This window comes from Lactuca sativa, chromosome 2 (assembly GCF_002870075.4).
Source record: "Lactuca sativa cultivar Salinas chromosome 2, Lsat_Salinas_v11, whole genome shotgun sequence".
NCBI classification, from domain to species: Eukaryota; Viridiplantae; Streptophyta; class Magnoliopsida; order Asterales; family Asteraceae; genus Lactuca; species Lactuca sativa.
The window spans coordinates 68,442,901-68,462,642 of NC_056624.2; the positions used below are offsets into that span (position 1 = coordinate 68,442,901).

The 19,742-nt window shown below is 33.9% G+C and overlaps 1 protein-coding gene across 1 annotated transcript; it reads left to right on the top strand.

Moving 5' to 3' along the window:
* Positions 1-6,938: 6,938 nt before the first annotated feature.
* Positions 6,939-18,399, top strand: LOC111875950 (pseudouridine-5'-phosphate glycosidase). Its single transcript, XM_023872475.2, has 13 exons — positions 6,939-7,196; positions 7,377-7,503; positions 7,931-8,041; positions 8,145-8,227; positions 8,473-8,532; positions 14,748-14,808; positions 15,009-15,115; positions 15,195-15,272; positions 16,592-16,637; positions 16,748-16,868; positions 17,360-17,445; positions 17,766-17,858; positions 18,083-18,399. Exons 1-13 carry the CDS (start codon positions 7,119-7,121, stop codon positions 18,109-18,111), a joined length of 1,080 nt encoding a protein of 359 aa, XP_023728243.1. The 5' UTR covers positions 6,939-7,118; the 3' UTR covers positions 18,112-18,399.
* Positions 18,400-19,742: the final 1,343 nt, after the last annotated feature.

The following is a 19,742-nucleotide window of genomic DNA, read 5'->3' on the forward strand; positions in this document are numbered from 1 at the left end:
ATATATTAAAAATCAATTTTACATATTTATTTGAATCAACGATTATAATTTCATATAACTAATAAAAATATCTTTTAAATTAATAATTTATTTAAAATAACTGTTTAATAATTTTGAGTTTTTACTATAAAAATTTGATTAATTTTATAACCGTAGTACTACGGGTTATAAACTAGTATATATATATATATATATATATATATATATATATATATATATATATATATATATAAGGTTAATCATAATGTCAATAGTCACATCGTATTAATTAGAATAAATAAAAACAATTATTTTCATTTAAAAATTCCTATATCATCCGTTTAAATACATCCAACATTATATACTTTATATAAATTGCATATTTGTTTTTTGAAAAAAAAGCAAATATTTAAAAATTAAAAATTAGAAAATTTATGTAACATCCATAATATTTTCAAAAAAATTTAAACTTTTCAAAACCAACCCAAGAGTATCAATGGTTTACAAAATCGTCCAACATAAGTCATTCACATATTGTTTTCAAAACATTATTCATCACAGTGTCTCCTAGTAACAAAATCACAATGATGAGGAGCGGCACGGTCACACCTTTGTCTTGCCACGATCTTCTAATGTACCCGAAACAATAAACTGAAACTGTAAGCCCGAGAGCCTAGTGAGTTACCCCCAAAATACCAATACCACACTAATAATACCATATGAATAACTGATAATACCAACATGCATATTGGGCCTTCAGCATGACTGAACCGCCTTACCAGGCCTACAATCTATCTGGATCTACTCCGAGCCTTCGGTATGAGTGGGCCGCTATGCAGGGCCACAACCCATCCGGACCGCTCATTGGGTATGTTGGCCTTCAGCATAAAGCATGACCACCTCAGCCCAACCCCCAAACAAATAACTATGTGCACATAATAGCATATTCTGACATATAAATCAAATATCACTATCTCACAGATCATCAATCATAGCAATCTCATATATCTGAACTACCGACCTAACCAGGTCACTAACATACCAATCTATCTGATCATAATAGCATATCACATCCTGTCTTTCCTGGTACCAATCTAACAGATCATAATCACATACATCATACTAAAATCAGAGTAATAACCTAAGGGCCGACCTTGGTGCTGTAACATCCCAAAAATCTATACTAAATTTTTTTCTTTAAATCATTACTAAAACCATTTTTATAAAAACATATCATAAAGCATAACATAATTTAGAGTATTAATTCCAAAACATAATTTCATTATCAGAGTAAAACATCCCAGATTGACTAATCAATGGTGTGTGCCATGCGATCACCCCGAGTTCTTCCCTCCGCTACCGGAAGTACCTGAAAACAAAACTGAAAACCGTAAGCACGAAGCTTAGTGAGTTCCCCCAACCTACAACATACCATACAATATATTGTACATACTGGGCCACGCCCGCTATTCCGGGCCTCGCCCGCTACAACGACCCCGCCGCTCTAGGGCCCGCCTGGATTTGAGCCCCGCTCGGATACAAATGTGTTTCTCTTAGGCCCCGCCCCCTAACCACATAATACAAATAGCATATAACACATAACTGAACATATCCTACTGTAATCCTATCCTTAGGACTCGCCTGTCTTGGGCCTCGCCCCTATCCTGACACTAGTGAGTCATGGAACCCCGTCCAAGCTCCTACTGTAAGTGAGATACGGGCCCACGCCCACACTCACTCCATACCTATCTCGGGCCTCACCCATGCTCTACTACTAATGAGATATGGAACACCGTCCGTACTCTGCTATTAGTGAGATATGGGACCTCACCCACACTCACCTTCCTACCAGGCACATACATGCATCACACAGACAACAAGTATACTCTATCAAGCAAACCATTCCTTGGGCACCCGCCCGACATCGGACCTTGGTCCTGAATATCATACTAGCAAGCAGTGCCTAGGGCTAACCCCCGGGTCTTCCTACTCATAACTACATGGGCCGACATTGTGGCCTTAGACCCATTCATACAAAAAGGAAACTCACCTGCACTGAGGAACTCTTGCTGATAACCCTCTGACTGCTGATCGACAATTCTCTGAACCGCCGCTCCACTAGCTACCAATATCAATATACATAACACTTAGATCCAAACAGAACTCTTAGAAGCCGTCTAAGTCCACTCTTGCCAAAGTCAAATTCCTGGCCAAAGTCAACCCTCTTGACTGACTCTACTCGCCGAGTCATCCCAAGACTCGTCGAGTCCATAAATTCAGAAACCCCCATAAAACGACTCAACACGCCGAGTCACCCCAAGACTCGTCAAATGATCTTTGAGTCCCATCCTGCCCAACTCACTGAGTCACCACTCAACTCACCGATCTAAGTCTTAACCAGAAAAGGTTGAGGTTCTGCGATCCAACTCGTCGGGTCCAAGAACAGACACGCCGAGTCCATGGCAATATTCAACAGACTCGTCGAGTTGTTCTTCCAACTCGTCGACTTCCTGCCTATCTTCATCCAACTCGCCGGGTCCACCCATGTGATGCGCCGAGTAGCTTCAGTTCTTAATCCATACAGTGGCTTTTCGAGCCATGCAGGGGCTCCATATTGTAGATCCACTCTTCCAAAGTCTATTCATCAAGTAAAGTTGCAAACTTTACGTGAAATTAAGGGGCTATAGGCTTAAAACACTCTAGGGCTAGGGTTTGTGACAAAGGGGCTTCACCAACAACTTATTGGCATGAACTTTATGGCTTTCTGGATCCTTAATTTCCCAGATCTAAGGTAGTAACCTCATATCTACTCCAAAATCGAAATAAACCTTCTCTATACTCAAAATGCCCAAATCTCAATTATAAGATGGATCTTAATGCAATAAGGTCAGCTTATTACCTCAAAGGATCTGAAAAGTCACACCAACTCTATATCTAATGCTTCCTCTTGCACCACTACGAACCTCCTTCTCTTCGAAGCTTCAAATCACTTCACCAAGGCTAGATCTTGCTCAAAATGGATATGGTGGCTAGGGTTCGGTATTCTGGGTGAGAGAGACTGTATAGGAACCCTAGGGAAGAGAATGAGATGTTTAAATAGGGCACTAAGTCCCGAACTTAGGGTTTTCCCAATTCAAATCGGACTCGTCGAGTCCACTCTCCGACTCGTCGAGTTGGTCACTTACTCTTCGACCCGGATCCCACTCGGACTCGTCGAGTTCCACCCTGGACTCAACGAGTTGACCCCTTGACTTAGGGTGTTCCTTTACTTTCTTAGTCTTTCTGATTCTGGGTGTTACAGGTGCCTTAGATCCTATTGATAAAGTGAGGATAACTCAACTCGCTAGCTGCTCGGAATAATACTGACTACTCCTCCAGATAGAGCTCCAACCACCTCGCCTGTACGCATGAGTAATCCACTCAATAACTACTCAAATTACCAAAACACTCTTGGAAGGTATTATAAAATCCTTATTCAAAGTCAAAGTCATTGGGTCAACGGTCAACAGTCCATGTTGACCTATTAGTTGAGTGTAGCTTTCCCTTTCATCAAATCCCTACTGATTCAAGGATCACTCGACTCGACTCGTCGATTTCCTAATAGACTCACCGAGTCACTACACGACTCAGTGTCTGAAACCCCAAACCGACTCGCCGAGTCATCTCCCAGACTCACCAAGTCCACACGGGACTAAATCGAACAAAACCCTACTCGACTCGCCGAGTCATCTCCCAGACTCGTCGAGTCCAAACAGGTACCTCCATAATCAAATGATATTGAGCTATTCCTTTGCTCCAAATAGTAGATCTAGGTCCCTAGAGTGCATTAGCAACATAAAGTTGCTACCTTTATGTGCTTGCATGCCTCATAATCCAAAACCAAGCTTGAAATGAAACTCAACTCATGAGAAAGGGCTTTTGAATAACAATACCAAGGACTTTCTGAATTTAGAACCCAAAGAAACTCAGATATGAAGTTTCAACTCCAGTTCTAACTCATACACCATTATCTTTTCATGATACTCCCAATCAAGACCTAAAACTTCATGTAAGATAGATCTGGAAAGGGTAAAGGTCAAGGTAATGACTTATTACCTCCAAAACGTGCCCAAATTGAAGTAGAATATGGATCCACACTAATCCCCGTGATACAAGCTTCTTGATCTACAAGTTTATTTCACAAATTCACTTTCCAAGGCTCTAAAACACTCTCAAGGACTCTCTCACACGAAATTAAGGTTTCTGGCTCTCAAGGGGTGATGAGGGACCGAGGGAGGCGCTAATGGTCCAATATATAGGGTGCAAAAACCATGAAATTTAGGGTTTCCTCTGCCAGCTACGACTCGTCGAGTCCCCTTCCCGACTCGCCGAGTTCAGTCATTAAATGACGTGTTCATCCCGCTGCTACTCGACGAGTCATAGCATCAACTCGTCGAGTAGACCTTAGATCTTGGATTTCAAATGTAAAATAATGATGCCTAACAACCGGCACGTTACAATTTAATGTATATTTAAAAGATAAAGGATAAAGATTACAATATCTATAGTTGAAATGATTACCTTAGACCCTATAACCGCCAAAATCGAAAATCATTACTATCTATGCAAATGTGATAGACAACACATTACCCCATTTAATTACTACTTATATATTCATCTCCTCCATAATTTCTACCATTAACATAAACCAAAACACTCATACGATTTCCAGTCATGGCATTTGAAAGAGTTAATTGGAATTCACGCAAATCATCATAGTATTTTGATATCTATGGTATGATTCTGGTTCTTAATATCATAGAATGTTCGTATTTATCTAATTTTATTTCTTATTTAATCAGGATCTGAAACTCAACATACTTCTCAATCAAGATCAATCATAGAGGAAGATTCTTTTTTACTATCTAGAAAGATCTTACAATGGAGGAATAGTTGATTACATAAATGATTTCTCTTTGGAGGTATTTGTGAAACTAATCAGTTCTTTCGGTTATGATTTCAACAAAAACTTTTGCTACTCAATTGTATCTTATGCTCCATTGGATGTTGGTTTAATCAAGCTTCAAGATGCTATGGATATTTATGAATTTCTTAAAAAGGTGAAAGATGATGGTTTCCTTTGTGTTCAAGAGATATATTTGGAACATTATCAAAAAACTGTTTCGGCCATTTTCCCATATACATTAAACCAAGCCACAAATAGTTATCTTTGCACACTTCTGTGTTAATTGTTGGATGTAATCCAAATGTTAATCTGTGGGAAGTAAGAATCTACCTGTTTGACAAATTCAAATTTTAGATAGATGATCACAAACTCCATGCAGCTTTGGAATACACCAAGTATCAAGTGAAGCTTTTCATAAATTAATGGAAACAACCAGGTGGATATGTAGGTTTTTGGATTTTAATCAATATAAACATATGTCTATTTTATGATGCTTGACTGTAGTTTTTTTTTGAAGAATACTGGTATGTTATATTTTGTTAATGTTTGAATTTTATGTCATATGGTTAAGTTTGCTTATTTTGGGGATTAATTTATTATATATAACAAAATATTATAGTAGATGGTTGTTAATGTTGGGTAATCAAGACATGTTTAATATGTTTATTCCAGTTATGGGTATAGATAAAATAGTAATATTTTGTTTGATTTATTTAATGTTTGAATAAATGAATTTTGACCAAGTCTAATGCACATAAACGTTGGTATACTTGGTCATGGAGTGTCCTACATTCTAGTGGGTAATATATAGTTTTAAGTTTATCATTATTTATAACTTATGTTGAGCCTTTTGAAGCTATTTTAGCCTTTGCTTTTAGATTAATAGTGCAACCTTTTTAATACAAAAAAACAAGATTCAACTGTTTTCTCTTTTCTTTTATGTTGTGCACATCAAGAGCATTACATATCAAGTTGTTTTTATACGGAGACATTTTCAGATATGTGCCTACAACAGATTGATCGCCAGGTCTTCATTTGTGACTCCATTCGAGACATTTTCAGCCATGTGCCGAGTGTAGTTGGGTGACCAACAGTGATCTTGACATGACCGTGAAGGCATCGTTTTTGCGATTGGTATTGAAGTTTAGGGTGCAATCGGGGCAATCAGGTTACAAATTGTGCCATTTTAGAGCACAAGCTTCACATTTTATACGGAGGCAGGGTGAACATACAATTTCGCCATGTCATCGATGATGTGTCAAATTGGGACGATGTGGCATGGTTACCGGGTATAATAAGTAAAAGGGACTAAATTGTTAGGTTGCAACACAATTCGTTCCCTCGTAAAGCCACTAAAAAGTTAAGTGACTAAAAAAGTAAATTCTAAAAAGTTCGTAGGTTGTATGTGTCATTTTCCCGTATTAATATAAACGGTAAGAGAATTTCAATACTAAGGGTGTGTTTGAGATTCCTTTTTTAAGTTAAAAGTCCTTTTGTAAAAATGACTTTTTCTAAAAAGAGATATTTAAAATATGTTTGGGTGGACTTTTAAGATATAAAAGCCAAAAGTTACAAAATGATGAGATTGCATGACTTTTAAAAATGTTCATTTTTAGTCATGGCTAAAATTTAATTTGAACTTTTTTATTTTACCAAATATCTTTTTAAACTTTTTTAATTTTTTTAAAAAGTTAAGGGGGTGTTTGATTAGTTTTTTAGCTTATTGTTTATAGCTTATTTGTGGTGGGAATAAACAATAAACAATAAACATGAGGATAGATGCTTATTAAAATTAGCTTATTCAGCTTAATAAGCTGAATTTTATCAAAACACTCAAATTAGCTTATTGTGAGAATAAACAATAATCATCATTATTATTATTATTATTATTATTATTATTATTATTATTATTTATTTATTTTTTTTTTTATATCCAAAAACGCCTAAAAGTCCAAAAGTTTAAACCTCTACCTTTTTATCCGATTGTGGTTTATTCGGTACGAGACCACCTTGTGGTTTATTCGGTACGAGACCACCAAAGCACATCGCTATCTCTCACTCTCTCCCCGGTCTATGACCTGGTCCTTCGATTTCCCTTTATTATTGGACGTCCACTGAAAACTAGTAGAAGAAAGGGAACGCCAAAGTAGCGAGGATTTCTCCAGCCGGTAGCAACTGCAAAGTTTCACGAAATATGTCGTCACGAACTAACGCTATCTCAAGGATAACCAACCTCCGTCGTCATTTCAACATATCAAAACAAGGCTCCAAGGTAACCAAATCCCGCAAACTTCGATACGTGTATGATCCAGCCCTAAACTTGTCCACTAGTGTAATTAATTGATTGCATATGATTATTCCACAAATTACTTTTCAATGCTACGATAATCTCAATAAAATTTTGAAATAATCCGAGATTTCTTTGTTCTTTGCAATTTTGTTATTCGAATAGGGTGGCAATGAGGGGAATAGCTATGAAAATACCAGTTCGGGGAGTATTAAGATTTCTCAAGATGTTTCGACAGCTTTATCAAATGGGAAAGCAGTTGTTGCTCTGGAGTCCACTATAATAACTCATGGTATGACTTGGTTTATAATCTAGATATTCACATTCTTCCCAAATTTATAAGCCCTATATTCAATACTAACCAATGGTTTGAGTTTTGAGGTCAAAGGGAGTGATTTTAGGGTTTTTTTTTTTTTAAATTTTTTTTATCACATAGTACAGTTCTGTATGTATGTAAGTCCTGTGAGCTACACTCCTGTACATCAATACTATGATAATCTACTATTTTGTTGAAAGACAATGAACATGATGAACAGCTATGCTTAGTGTAATCAGTATGAAAGGTGATTACATACTTTAGTTATGGAGGGTAAGTGAGCTGACATAATTACTCGTATATCATTATCTTTGGGGTGTTTGGTGCTCATGTTGTTTAATATATTGTATTTGTTTGTGATTTAAAATTTTAGCCTTCTGACTATATTATTCCTGTTTGTTAGGCATGCCATATCCTCAAAATTTTGAGACTGCAAAAGAAGTGGAAGCCATTGTGAGGGAAAATGGAGCTGTTCCTGCTACCATTGCTATTTTGGATGGCATACCATGCATAGGTGTTAATGTTATCCCTTAGTTCTTTTTGCTACTTATCAACAAGAGATGCATTATCATGATATTTAGTTTTTATTTATTTATTTATTTATTTTTCACTTTTAGGGCTTACCACTGAAGAACTGGAGAGGTTAGCTAAGTTAGGAACTAAGGCTCGAAAAATATCTCGAAGAGACATTGCATATGTTGTGAGTATGCCTTTAATCTAGCTCATTGTTTATATGTATATGCACTTGTTCCATTTGTTAATTTCACTTTCTATATGCAATTTATATAGGTTCCCTTTAAAGCCTCATTTGACTGAAGCTTTTTCTTTTTTCCCCTAAAGTTTGTACATAATTGTTAGATAGAGTGTTCTATTGATCAAATTCTTCATTTTCTTGACACTATAAATTAAATTATCTGATGTGTACTTGATTCATGATTTTTGTAGGTGGCCACAAGAGGTAGTGGTGGAACAACCGTGTCTGCAACCATGATCTTTGCATCAATGGTATGTGCTCTCTTGTTGATTTTCTTTTTCTGGCTAATTCATTTTGCCTGTTTCAAAAAAAGTTAGGGAGATTGGCGAGGAAGTTAGTTATAGGATAGGGAGGTTGATATCACAATACGTTTTCATAGTCTTGTGTGATAAACAAGTACTATTGAAGTCTACATTGCTAGGATACATGTTTGGGTATGCATATGTGTGATATATACAATGAGATTCGTTGATACAAGAACAATAAGGCTATGAGGGTGCATTGCATATAAGTATACATATGCTCGTGATAGGTTCATTTGAACTCAACATATAAAATAACAATATTGTCTTCATAGTTGGACCTTTTGATATGTAATGATTAAAGGTCTGCGTTAATATGTGGTAGTAATGGTCATAATATTGAAAAACAAAACATAACAAAAGAAAACATTTGGCCTTAATTCTTGGGTTATATCAGCACCTCTTTATTCTATCAGATATTGTGTAGAGGTAATACTATCTACATCTACCTCCCCATATGCCTTGAGGAATGGACAATAGTTGAAGCATTTCAGGATAAATAATCGTCTCAGTTTTGCATTTTTGACAAGTCTCACAAGTCACATCTCTTAATGAACTAAACAACAAACCATTTGATTCTCTTCCATTAAAACAACCCAACCCACCTATTTCATGTACAATTTGACAAGTCTCACATCTCTTAATGGACTCAACAACATAATGATTATCATGTGAAGATTCTCATCCAATTGCCAAGTTAACCTTAGGTTTGACTGTTCCTTCTTCTCAAGTATGTAAACCTTAAAGGTGGTTTACCAATACCACCCTAGTTGAGTTGGACCTTGTCCTTAAGGAGTCAAGGTCATGATTAGGAAAATTTTCTAACAAAGATTCCCAAGTTTCCCATGAAGCCTCAAAATCACAAAATCACAGAGGTCTTACCATTTGACTAAAACTTCATATTGACTTGGTGTTTCGTTTGGACTTGGATGCCATTGTTAAGTTGGTGGTTCTTTAACCATATTAGTTTTGTCCTTTCTCACATCCACCCAAAAGATTTTAGATGCCATTATTTGGTAAGTTCTATCTTCACCTTTTGTTGCATGACCTTCTATTGATCCACCATGGCATTCTTCGAAAATCTTTTAATCAATGAAGAGTTCCATGGTATAATAGGACAATCTTTATAAAACAATAATTCATGATGTAAAGTAAATCCCTTGTGTAAAGTGATCCCTTCTTGAATATCTTTTTTGATCTGCATCAAAAAGTCATCATTACCTATTTCTTGTTTTCTATTGAGGCCTTCCAATCATGACACATTCCACATCTTCTTTAATTCTTGAAAGGGCATTCGTCGCCACATTACTAGTACCCTTCTTGTACGCTTTATCAAAATCATACCCCAATAGTATGCTAACTCATTTTTGGTATTCCGACTCTATTAATCTTTAATCACAAAGAATATTTCAAACTCTTAGTTCTTATTCATAATTCACTTTTTGTTGAGGCCGATCTCCCATCTTTGACTAAAGTAAGCTATAGGTTGCTCTTGTTGCCCCTACACTGTATCTTGATGCATCTGTCTCAATAGTTAATGATCGAGTAAAATCCAATAATCTTAAAATGGGTGTTTTAGACAAAAGCTTCTTTGAGTAAAATCCGGTACTCTTTAGTATTACTGTAAACCAGAATATCGGCGGGATACACTAAATTGAATTTACATAAGTATGTCTTGAATACCTCGTTCATGAGTAGTATTTATATCCCGTTAGAACGTAGAATGAGGTAGCTAAGAATTTGTATGAACTAGAACTTTGTTCTTTTGGAGAGCCCCTTTCCTCTCGAATGATTGGGAATTACCTTAATATTATCAAGTATTTTTGTTAGTATGTCTGGGGTATACGATAGATTCAACAAGGGTCTATCAGACACTAAAATGAATTTACGTAAGTATGTCTTGAATACATCGTTCATGAGGCCTTGAAACGTAGCGGGTGGCATTTACTAGACTGAAGGGCTTAACAAGAAACTCGAAATGGCCCTTGTGTGTACGATAATTCGTCTTTGGAACATCCTCTTGTGAGATTCTAATTTGGTGATACCTAACTTTCAAGGCTAGCTTGGAGAAATATTTTGCCCCATACTATTCATCTAGCACTTTGTCAATCACAAAAATCACAAATACTGGGAATTTGTCTAATACCGTGATCGTATTCAAGGCATGATAATCTATACAAAATTGCCAACTCCTGTCTTTCACTCTTTCTTCCTTACCAAATAATATTGGGCTTAAAATGTACTCTTACCTGGTTGTATAATCTTGGCTTCTAACATTTCATTAATCAAATTCTTGATCTTGTCCTTTTTATAGTGAGGATAATGGTAGGGTCTATCTAACATTCACTGGTCCACAAACTTCCTTGAGCACATACTTTTCTCAAATACCTGTGTCGGTGGTAACCCTTTTGGTATTTGAACTACCGATTTATTGTCTTGTAAAAATGTTTGCCACTTGGACTGAATCTCTTGTTGCTTGGTAATTTCTGTTATAGGATCCCAAATTCAATCAAGATAGCATGACATGTGAAAGATCATCTTTAAGTGTCGTTGTCTCACTACCTAAGACTTTATGATTCGCAACTTCCAGTTGTGGTGTGTGGTTCCAAGAGACAAGCCATTGCATGCCTAATGTCATGTCCCAATTACCCAAATTTAGTGAATTTTTCTTCTGAATCTGTCTCATCAAACTCGTTACATTCTGAATTTTTCATATACGAAACATCAAGTTCCTTCTTGCATTTGTTGCTCGGAGTGAATTTTTCGTTGCAACTATAGCACAATCCCAAAGCTCATTTCATTTATAGTTCCTGATCAGTTAGCCTTGGATACTCACCAACATTTTTTTTTTTTTTTTTCCATTTTTCCATTTTTCTGTTGACCTGTAGGATTACTGTCCTAATACTCTTGAAGTCTTCGAATCTTGTGAGTTAATGAAATTGCATTTCACATTCTAAGAGGGGACTGCTTTTTGTTAACTCAACACCTTATTCTTCTCCTCGATCTTGATAGCAACCTTCATGACCTTATTCAAATTGTTTGGGGAAAGTAAATTGAGTTATGCTCTTATGGTAGGATCTAAGCCATTACCTCCTGATTTGCATATGATTTCGTCTGATTCTTCAACTAGGGTGTCCTTATGATGATTCAACTTGATTCTTGAAAACTTGCTCCAATATATGTTTCAATGAGTAGATTTCAGCTTGAAATCCCTCTTTCATGCATCCAATACTTGTTGTAATGAAAGAAAGATGATGAAGATAAAGAGAGAAAGTGAGAGAGTTTCAACTGAATTTTGTTAATACTAAACATAGAGACAAGCTACAAAGCAAATATATACAGAAATTGTTTATATAACTATCATCTTCTAACTACTATAACGAACCTAACCATTTTTGATAAATACAGACTATTCTACCCTTGACATTAACTAACTCCAACTAACTTGACTTTTAGCTTGTCTAACACTTCCCGTCAAGCTTGTAGGCAATTACAAACACCAAGTTTGGATCTTGCATTATTATGTTGAGCTCCATGAAGTTGTTTTGTAAAGATATCAACTTATTGATCATAAGTATGAACATGTTCCAATCGAATGAGGCTAACTGTTAATATCTCTCTTACAAAATGGCAGTCAATTTTTACGTGCTTTGTACGATCATGATCGCTGCAGAGAGTAATTCTCTAATATATTTGGTTTGATGAACAACCATGCCTTGTTCAAGTTTATCAAACTTAATGCCAAGGAAAAAATGAATTAATCCCAAGTCTTTATTTTGAAATTGATCATTCAAAAATGTTTTTAAATTGTTGATTTCTTCTGCATCATTTTCTGTTACTAAGATGTCATCAACATACACAACTATAATTGTAGATGAAGTACCTGTTTTAAGAAAAAGAGAGTGATCATTTTGGGAAAGAGTACATCCTTAAGCTCTTAATGCTGAAGAAAATTTAGCATACCATTGTCTAGAAGCTTGTCTTAATCCACAAGAGATGGAGAATCAATATCATGAACATGCGGAAGTTTCATGTAAACTTCCGCATGTAAGTCTCCATGCAAAAATGCATTGTTGACATCAAACTGATGAATACCCCAATTATGCTTAACAACAAGAGCAACAAGACTTCTGACTGTTGTGAAATTAACCACAAGGGAGAAGGTTTCATGAAAGTCAATCCCTTCTCTTTGTATGAAACCCTTGGCAACCAATCTTGCTTTAAACCTTTCTAGAGCCAGCTGGTTTGTATTTGACTTATTATACCCATCTACATGCAATTAGTTTTTCCCATTAAGGAGTTTGACTATGTCCCAAGTACCAATGTACCATTGTCATTTAAAGCTTTGAGTTCTTTTTGCATAGCTTCTTCCCATTCAGGAGTACCCTTGACTTAATGATAGAAAGTAGGTTCAAAGTGGTGTCTTGATGAATGTGAAAAACTAAATGATGGTTAATGGGAGAAGCTGTAGTATAAATGTCATTTATATATAGATTTGTAAACCATGTTGCAAACATAATCTTGAAAACGAATTGGTGGTTGCCTTATCCTTGAAGCCCTTCTTAACTCTTCTTCAGGAGGGGTAAAATGGTCAGATTGTTGAGAAACTGAGTTTTACAAAGAAGAGTTATTTGAATTATCATTAGAAACATCTGTAAAATCTGGAGCAGGGGTAAAATGGTCAAACTGAGAAACAATGGGTATATAGGAAGTGGGTGTGAAAGAAGAATGAATGCTCTTTAATTGAATTGAATGAAGTGGATATAAATTATCAAAAAATTTAACATCTCTTGAAATGTGAATTTTGTGTGTGACTAAATTCAAAAGCTTATAAGCTTTTTGACCAGAAGGGTAGCCCAGGAATATGTATGGATGTGCACAAGGCATGAGTTGATCCCTTCCAACTGATAATGATGAAGCAAAACACAAACAACCGAAGGATTTTAGAGAATTCAATTATGGTGTTTGTTGGTATAAACATCAAATGGAGATATATTTTAAGAACTTTGGAAGGAGGTCTATTGATAATATAAACACCAGATTGTACACATTCACCCCAATAAGCTATGTCAATTCTAGATTAGAACTTTAGAAAAATAAGGCTCTAGAAACCTCTAGAATGTGCCTGTGTAAGATACTGTTCTTTTGAAAGAATGCAATGCCATCTGTACATGAGCCAAGTTCCTTAGCATTGTCAGTTTTGATGCATTTGATTGTGGTTTGAAACTAAGTTTTGATCATTTGAACAAGTGTTTGAATAAAGGAATAAGCATAGCTCTTATGACTACGAAGATGTATCCATGTATATCTTGAAAAGTCATCAACTATGGTTATAAAGCATTTATAACCATTATAAGTTGGAATTATGTAGGGACCCCAAACATCAACATGAATTAAGTGAAAAGGAGCTTTGGTAGTTGAGATGCTATGTGGGAATCACAAACGAGTTTTTTTAGCTTGAACACAAGTGAAGCATGCATCAATATAATAAATTATGATAAGTAGCAGGAAGATAGAACAATTGTTTCAATATGTCTAAAGAAACATGACCAAGGCGTTTATGCCATAACATGATATTGGAATTAGAACCGAGTACATTCATTGAAGCAAACATACTAAATACAGAAAAGCTGTAGCTGTATTTATTTATTTTCTTTCCAAGAACACCAAGAGCTAAACTATTCATCAATGAGGGGTCCTGATGAGACATTTCTCATCAGTTAAGCAAAAAATGGATCAAGCTCTGATACCATGTTGTAATGGAAGAAAGATGATGAAGATAGAGAAAGAAATTAAGAGAGTTTTAACAGAAAATGTTTACATAACTATCATCTTCTAACTACCATAACGAACCTAACCACTTTTGATAAATAAAGACTATTCTACCCTTGACATTAACTAACTCCAACTAACTTGACTTTTAGTTTGTCTAACAATACTTCCTTCAATGATTTTAGCTGCTGTTGATCTTGCCATATTAAACAAACCTGCTCTGATACCAATTTGGCATACACTTGTTTTGTAATTTCTGAATTGAATGATGTTATTCACTATTTTGATAGTTTCTTCTGTTTTTTAGGCTATACACCCAATAGTTTGGGATAAAGGTTTTGTAGTTGTCAATATTGCCTCCATATGTGCTTAATTGCTACAGTTTTCTTCAGGTTGGCATTTCTGTATTTGTTACAGGGGGTATTGGAGGAGTTCACAGAAATGGAGAAAACAGTAAGTTTTCTCTTATACACCTCTTATATTCTAGATATTTCAGTTTTATTTCTATACAATTTAGGTTTCCTAAGGTCCTGCTTGTTATGCTGACCTGGCAAAAATCAACCCAACCCAAAATTAGCAGTTGGATAAAAAATAGCAATTTTTTTTGTAATTCTTGATTGGTTGGTTTTTCTGTGATTCTTGCATTGTTTCAGCACTGGATATATCATCTGATCTAACGGAGCTTGGAAGAACTCCAATATGTGTAGTATCAGCTGGAGTTAAGTCTATATTAGACATTCCCAAAACCCTAGAATATTTGGTATGTTCATTCTTCTGCTTAGATCAAACATAAGTTTACACTGGGAGAGTGGCAGTTTAGTAAATTTCCAATGCTACAGGAAACTCAAGGAGTTTGTGTTGCTGCTTACAAAACCGATGACTTTCCTGCTTTTTATAGCGAAAAAAGTGGCTGCAAGGTTTGTTCATCAACCATGTTTTATTTTACCTTGATAAACAGATTTAAATAACACAGTTAATTCTAATATATTTAAAAGTGTTCACATTGTTTTTCTGAAATGAACTATTTCCAGTGTCTTCAAGCTGCCAAATGCCAACAAACCTATTGTATTGCATAAAATGGCAACGATTTTTATTTTATTTTATTTTATTTTTTAGTTTTTAGCTGCTATAAAAGGTATAGGAGGTCATTTTGCACTTTTGGCCCAAGTTTTAAATTTTACGATTTTGGTCCAAACATTTTTTTTTCAAATTCACCCCAAATTTAGTTTTATTATTATTATTATTATTATTTTATTTTTACTTTTTATTTTTTTAATTTTTTTACCAGTTAACTCTTTTTAAGACCTTTTTAACAACTTTTTTTGAACTTTTGGTAAAAAAAGTTACAAACTTTTTTTACACTTTTAACTTTTTTACCACGTTTTTGGAACCTTTTAAAACTTTTTATAGAACGTTTTTAAAATAGCTTTACAACCAACACTTTTAAAACCAATTGTATTGCATAAAATGGCAGCAATTTTTATTTTATTTTATTTTTTTGGGTTTTACCTGCTATAAAAGGTATAGGAGGTCATTTTGCACTTTTGGACCAAGTTTTAATTTTTATGATTTTGGTCCAAACATTTTTCTTTACAAATTCCCCCCAAATTTAGTTTTTATTTTACAAGTTAACTCTTTTAAGACTTTTTTAGCAACCTTTTTTGAACTTTTGATGAAAAAAATTACAAACTTTTTTGACACTTTTTGCAACAATTTTAACTTTTTTTACTACTTTTTTTTCAACGTTTTTAGAACCTTTTAAATTTTTTCTAGAACGTTTTTAAAATTCTTTACAACCAACACAAGAAATTCATTGAAACTCATAGAACCAACACAAAAAATAGATTGCATCAAAATTTTAAACAGTTGATTTGTAAAGTAAAACTATATTTGGGGCAAATCTGTATTTTTTTTTTGCGAAGTTTGGACCAAAATCGTAACATTTTATTCCCATTTTATGCAATAAAATCAGTTTGTTGGCAACTTGAATACACTGGAAGTAGTTTTGTTTCCTAAAAACTGTTATTAACCCTATTTAAAACTATGTTACTGAAATGTACTACAAATCTAAGCACCAAAAGAACTAATAATCTGTTCTATGGTTATGCTAGATTCCAATTACAGATAAAAGTTACTTAAATAATTCAGGCACATTTGAAAGTTTCCATTGTACAGAACTGTGTGACATAATTACAATAATGCCCCTAAGAGGTTCAAATTTTGAATGGCAAACCAGGCACCATGCCAAGTAGATACACCGGAAGAATGTGCTCGACTCATTGGCAAGTACAATCAAAACTATATTCTCATTTTTCTTTTTCAAATGACTCATTAATTATTCATTTTTTTTTTTAAAAAAAAATTATTTGTAAATTTTAATTATTGATCTCAGAGGCCAACAGGAGACTTGATCTTAGAACAGGCATCTTGATAGGAATTCCTATTCCAAAACAACATTCTGTTACTGGTAATGTCATAGACTCTGCTATACAAACAGCACTCAGAGAAGCTAGGTAAGATTTAAGAATCATCTCCCAACATAATTACCTAATTTTTTTTTTCTTTTCTTTTTTGGATGTTTAAAAATAGGGCTAAATGAAAGGATGATGCTATAATAAATAAATCAATCAACAATAGAAGTAGCATTCTTGAATATTATTAATACAGATTAGTGATAACATTGATGTTCAAAGATTGGGCTAAATACAAAAAGTTAGCAACATATTTTCATTTATATATGTATTATAGCATCCAACATACTTACATTTCAGTATTTCTCTTATTAGGGCATTATATTTTGAAAAATCTACCCAATTATAGTATTGAAAATTGTGGATTGTTAAGAATAAATGAAAGTAGAAGGATATAATAAACAAATCAATGAAAAAACGTTGCTATTACTTGCATTTAACCCTAAAAAATAAATGCAACATTTCCTTCTATATATAGTTCACAAATCTTAGCTTCTTTGTCTAATTTTTATAATTTGGAGCTTTAATCGCAGTGAGAAGGGTATAAAAGGAAGTGCAGAAACTCCTTATCTACTTTCTAGAGTGAATGAATTAACAGGAGGATCTTCTCTCGAGTCAAGTATCCTTGCAACCAAAAGACTAAATGCAAGAAACAACAACTTTCATTTATTTGTGTATTATAGCATCCTACTTTCATTTTCTTTTTAAAAAAAACCAATTATACCTTTTTACTTTGATTTTTTTTCTTATTGGGCCGATTTTTAAAGTCCAATGTTTTAACAAAAAAAAATGGAAGTAAGAGGTTATATAAACAAATCAACAAAAGTAGGTTGCTATTTCTTGCATTTAATTCTTATTACAAACATTATACTAGTTTAGTTATATTTTCAATTTTTTGGGATTTTGGTGGAAGAATGTTGGTTCTTAATAAGGTTATAGACATTGCTCTAGTGAAGAACAATGCAGTTCTTGGTGCTCAAATAGCTGCTTCCCTTGCTCAAATACAAGACAATGATCAGCAGAAAGATAAAGGTTATTTTTCACTTCTTTTCCTGTTTTTTTGAATTCTAAGAACATGTGTATGACGAGGAGGGCATTTATGTCTTTTGCACAAACAACATATTCTCTGAAATCTACAGTTTTTGTCACCTTTTCAGTTCAATGCAAAGACAAACACAGTGCAAGTTGAAAAGAAGTTAAATGACGATGATATGAAATTTGAATCTTACATATTGTTTTTCTTTTTGAATGGTCAGGATCAAAATCGGAAGCAAATGACTCGTGATATTGTTATATTTCTTCACCTTTATAATATTTCTACCCATGTGTTAAAAAAGGAAGATGTCACGTGTGCAACTGTTAATTTAAATTTAGCAGTTTAAATTTTGTAATTTTGTAGGATGTATAATAAGATGGCAATGTTTTGGCTAATTAATTATATAGTAACAACATTCCCCTCTTCATTTCGGAATTCGGATGCCATGGTATTTGAGGTTTATTTGTTTATTTATACAATGATATATTAGTTCTTTAATTTTATTGATTTATGTAAAAAGGTGGTTTTTGACTTGCATTGGGCAATCATGTTTTGCTTTTTTCTTTTAAACCAAAATATGTATCTTTTTAACCAGTTGAAACGTGGTTCCATAATGTGCCAAAAACCGTTCTGTTGCATAAATTAGTAAAATTGTGAAACTGTTATTATAATAAGAATTTAACCCTTATAATTATCTAGTTGAGATGATACTAAACGAAGTTCAGTTACATAAAATACTTTATACATTTTTTTTCTTCTGATTAATCTAGTATTTTTTTTTTCCGATTAATCATTTTTTTTTGCCAGAAAAGCCTTTACATTTTTTTGTTTGACTATTTTAGCATGTTTCTGCTAATTTTTTATGGTTTTACACAAAAATGTAATGGATTTTTAGAAAAGAATAAAGATAAAGATGAGGTTTAATATGAATAATAGAAAATTTAAGGGTCAAACAAAAAAAGGCCAAAAAAATTAAATGTAAAATGTAAAGCATTTTTAGAAAAAATAAAATAAAAGGTTAATAGCCTAAAATGTCAACGTATTTGTTTTGTATTCATATTTAGCCAATAACGTTTTTTATATATATATTTTGATCATTGAACTTGTTTTATATGTTTAAAAAAAAAATAATATTACTTATAAAACCAGTGATAATGTTTTGAACAAATTAATAAAATCGTCCCTGTAGTTTGGTCAAAATTAGACATTTGGTCCCTAACATTTATTTGCACTTGGATCATCCTTATTGTTTCTTTTTGTTGTGTTTTACGTCTCTTAGAGACATGAAAAGACTATATTACCCTTTATATTTTCTTTTTTAGATTTTATATTTGGTTATTAATTATGAATTACAAAAATATTTAATTGATTTATAGACACATGGACTTACTCTCACTCTCACCACCATACACCCATTAGACACCACCGAACACCTACAATCAACTCCAAAATAATCTATCGGAAAACCACCACCACACCCATTGACCCACCTGGTAAATCTGAAATCAAATCCAACAACACAACAACACAACCATCACACCCATTGGGGGTGGAGGACGTCATGTTTATTATCACAAGACATGTATCATAGTAATCAAAGTAATAAACAATCATTTCATTAGAAAGAAAGTGTTTACTCATTTCATTAGAAAGAAAGTGTTTACAAAGTATGTGTTCACAAAACATAGAGTACATAAACAAATAACAAAACAAGACTTGAAGCTATACTGCTCCATCTTCTGAATTCTCAGTGCGAGTACCTGACTACTAGTTCTCTGAGAATACAAGTTATTTTGAAAGAGTTGATCAGCAATTAAGCTAGTGAGTTCATAAGATTTTAGTGATGTATGTAAGTTGTAGAAAACTTAGTAAGTTGTAGT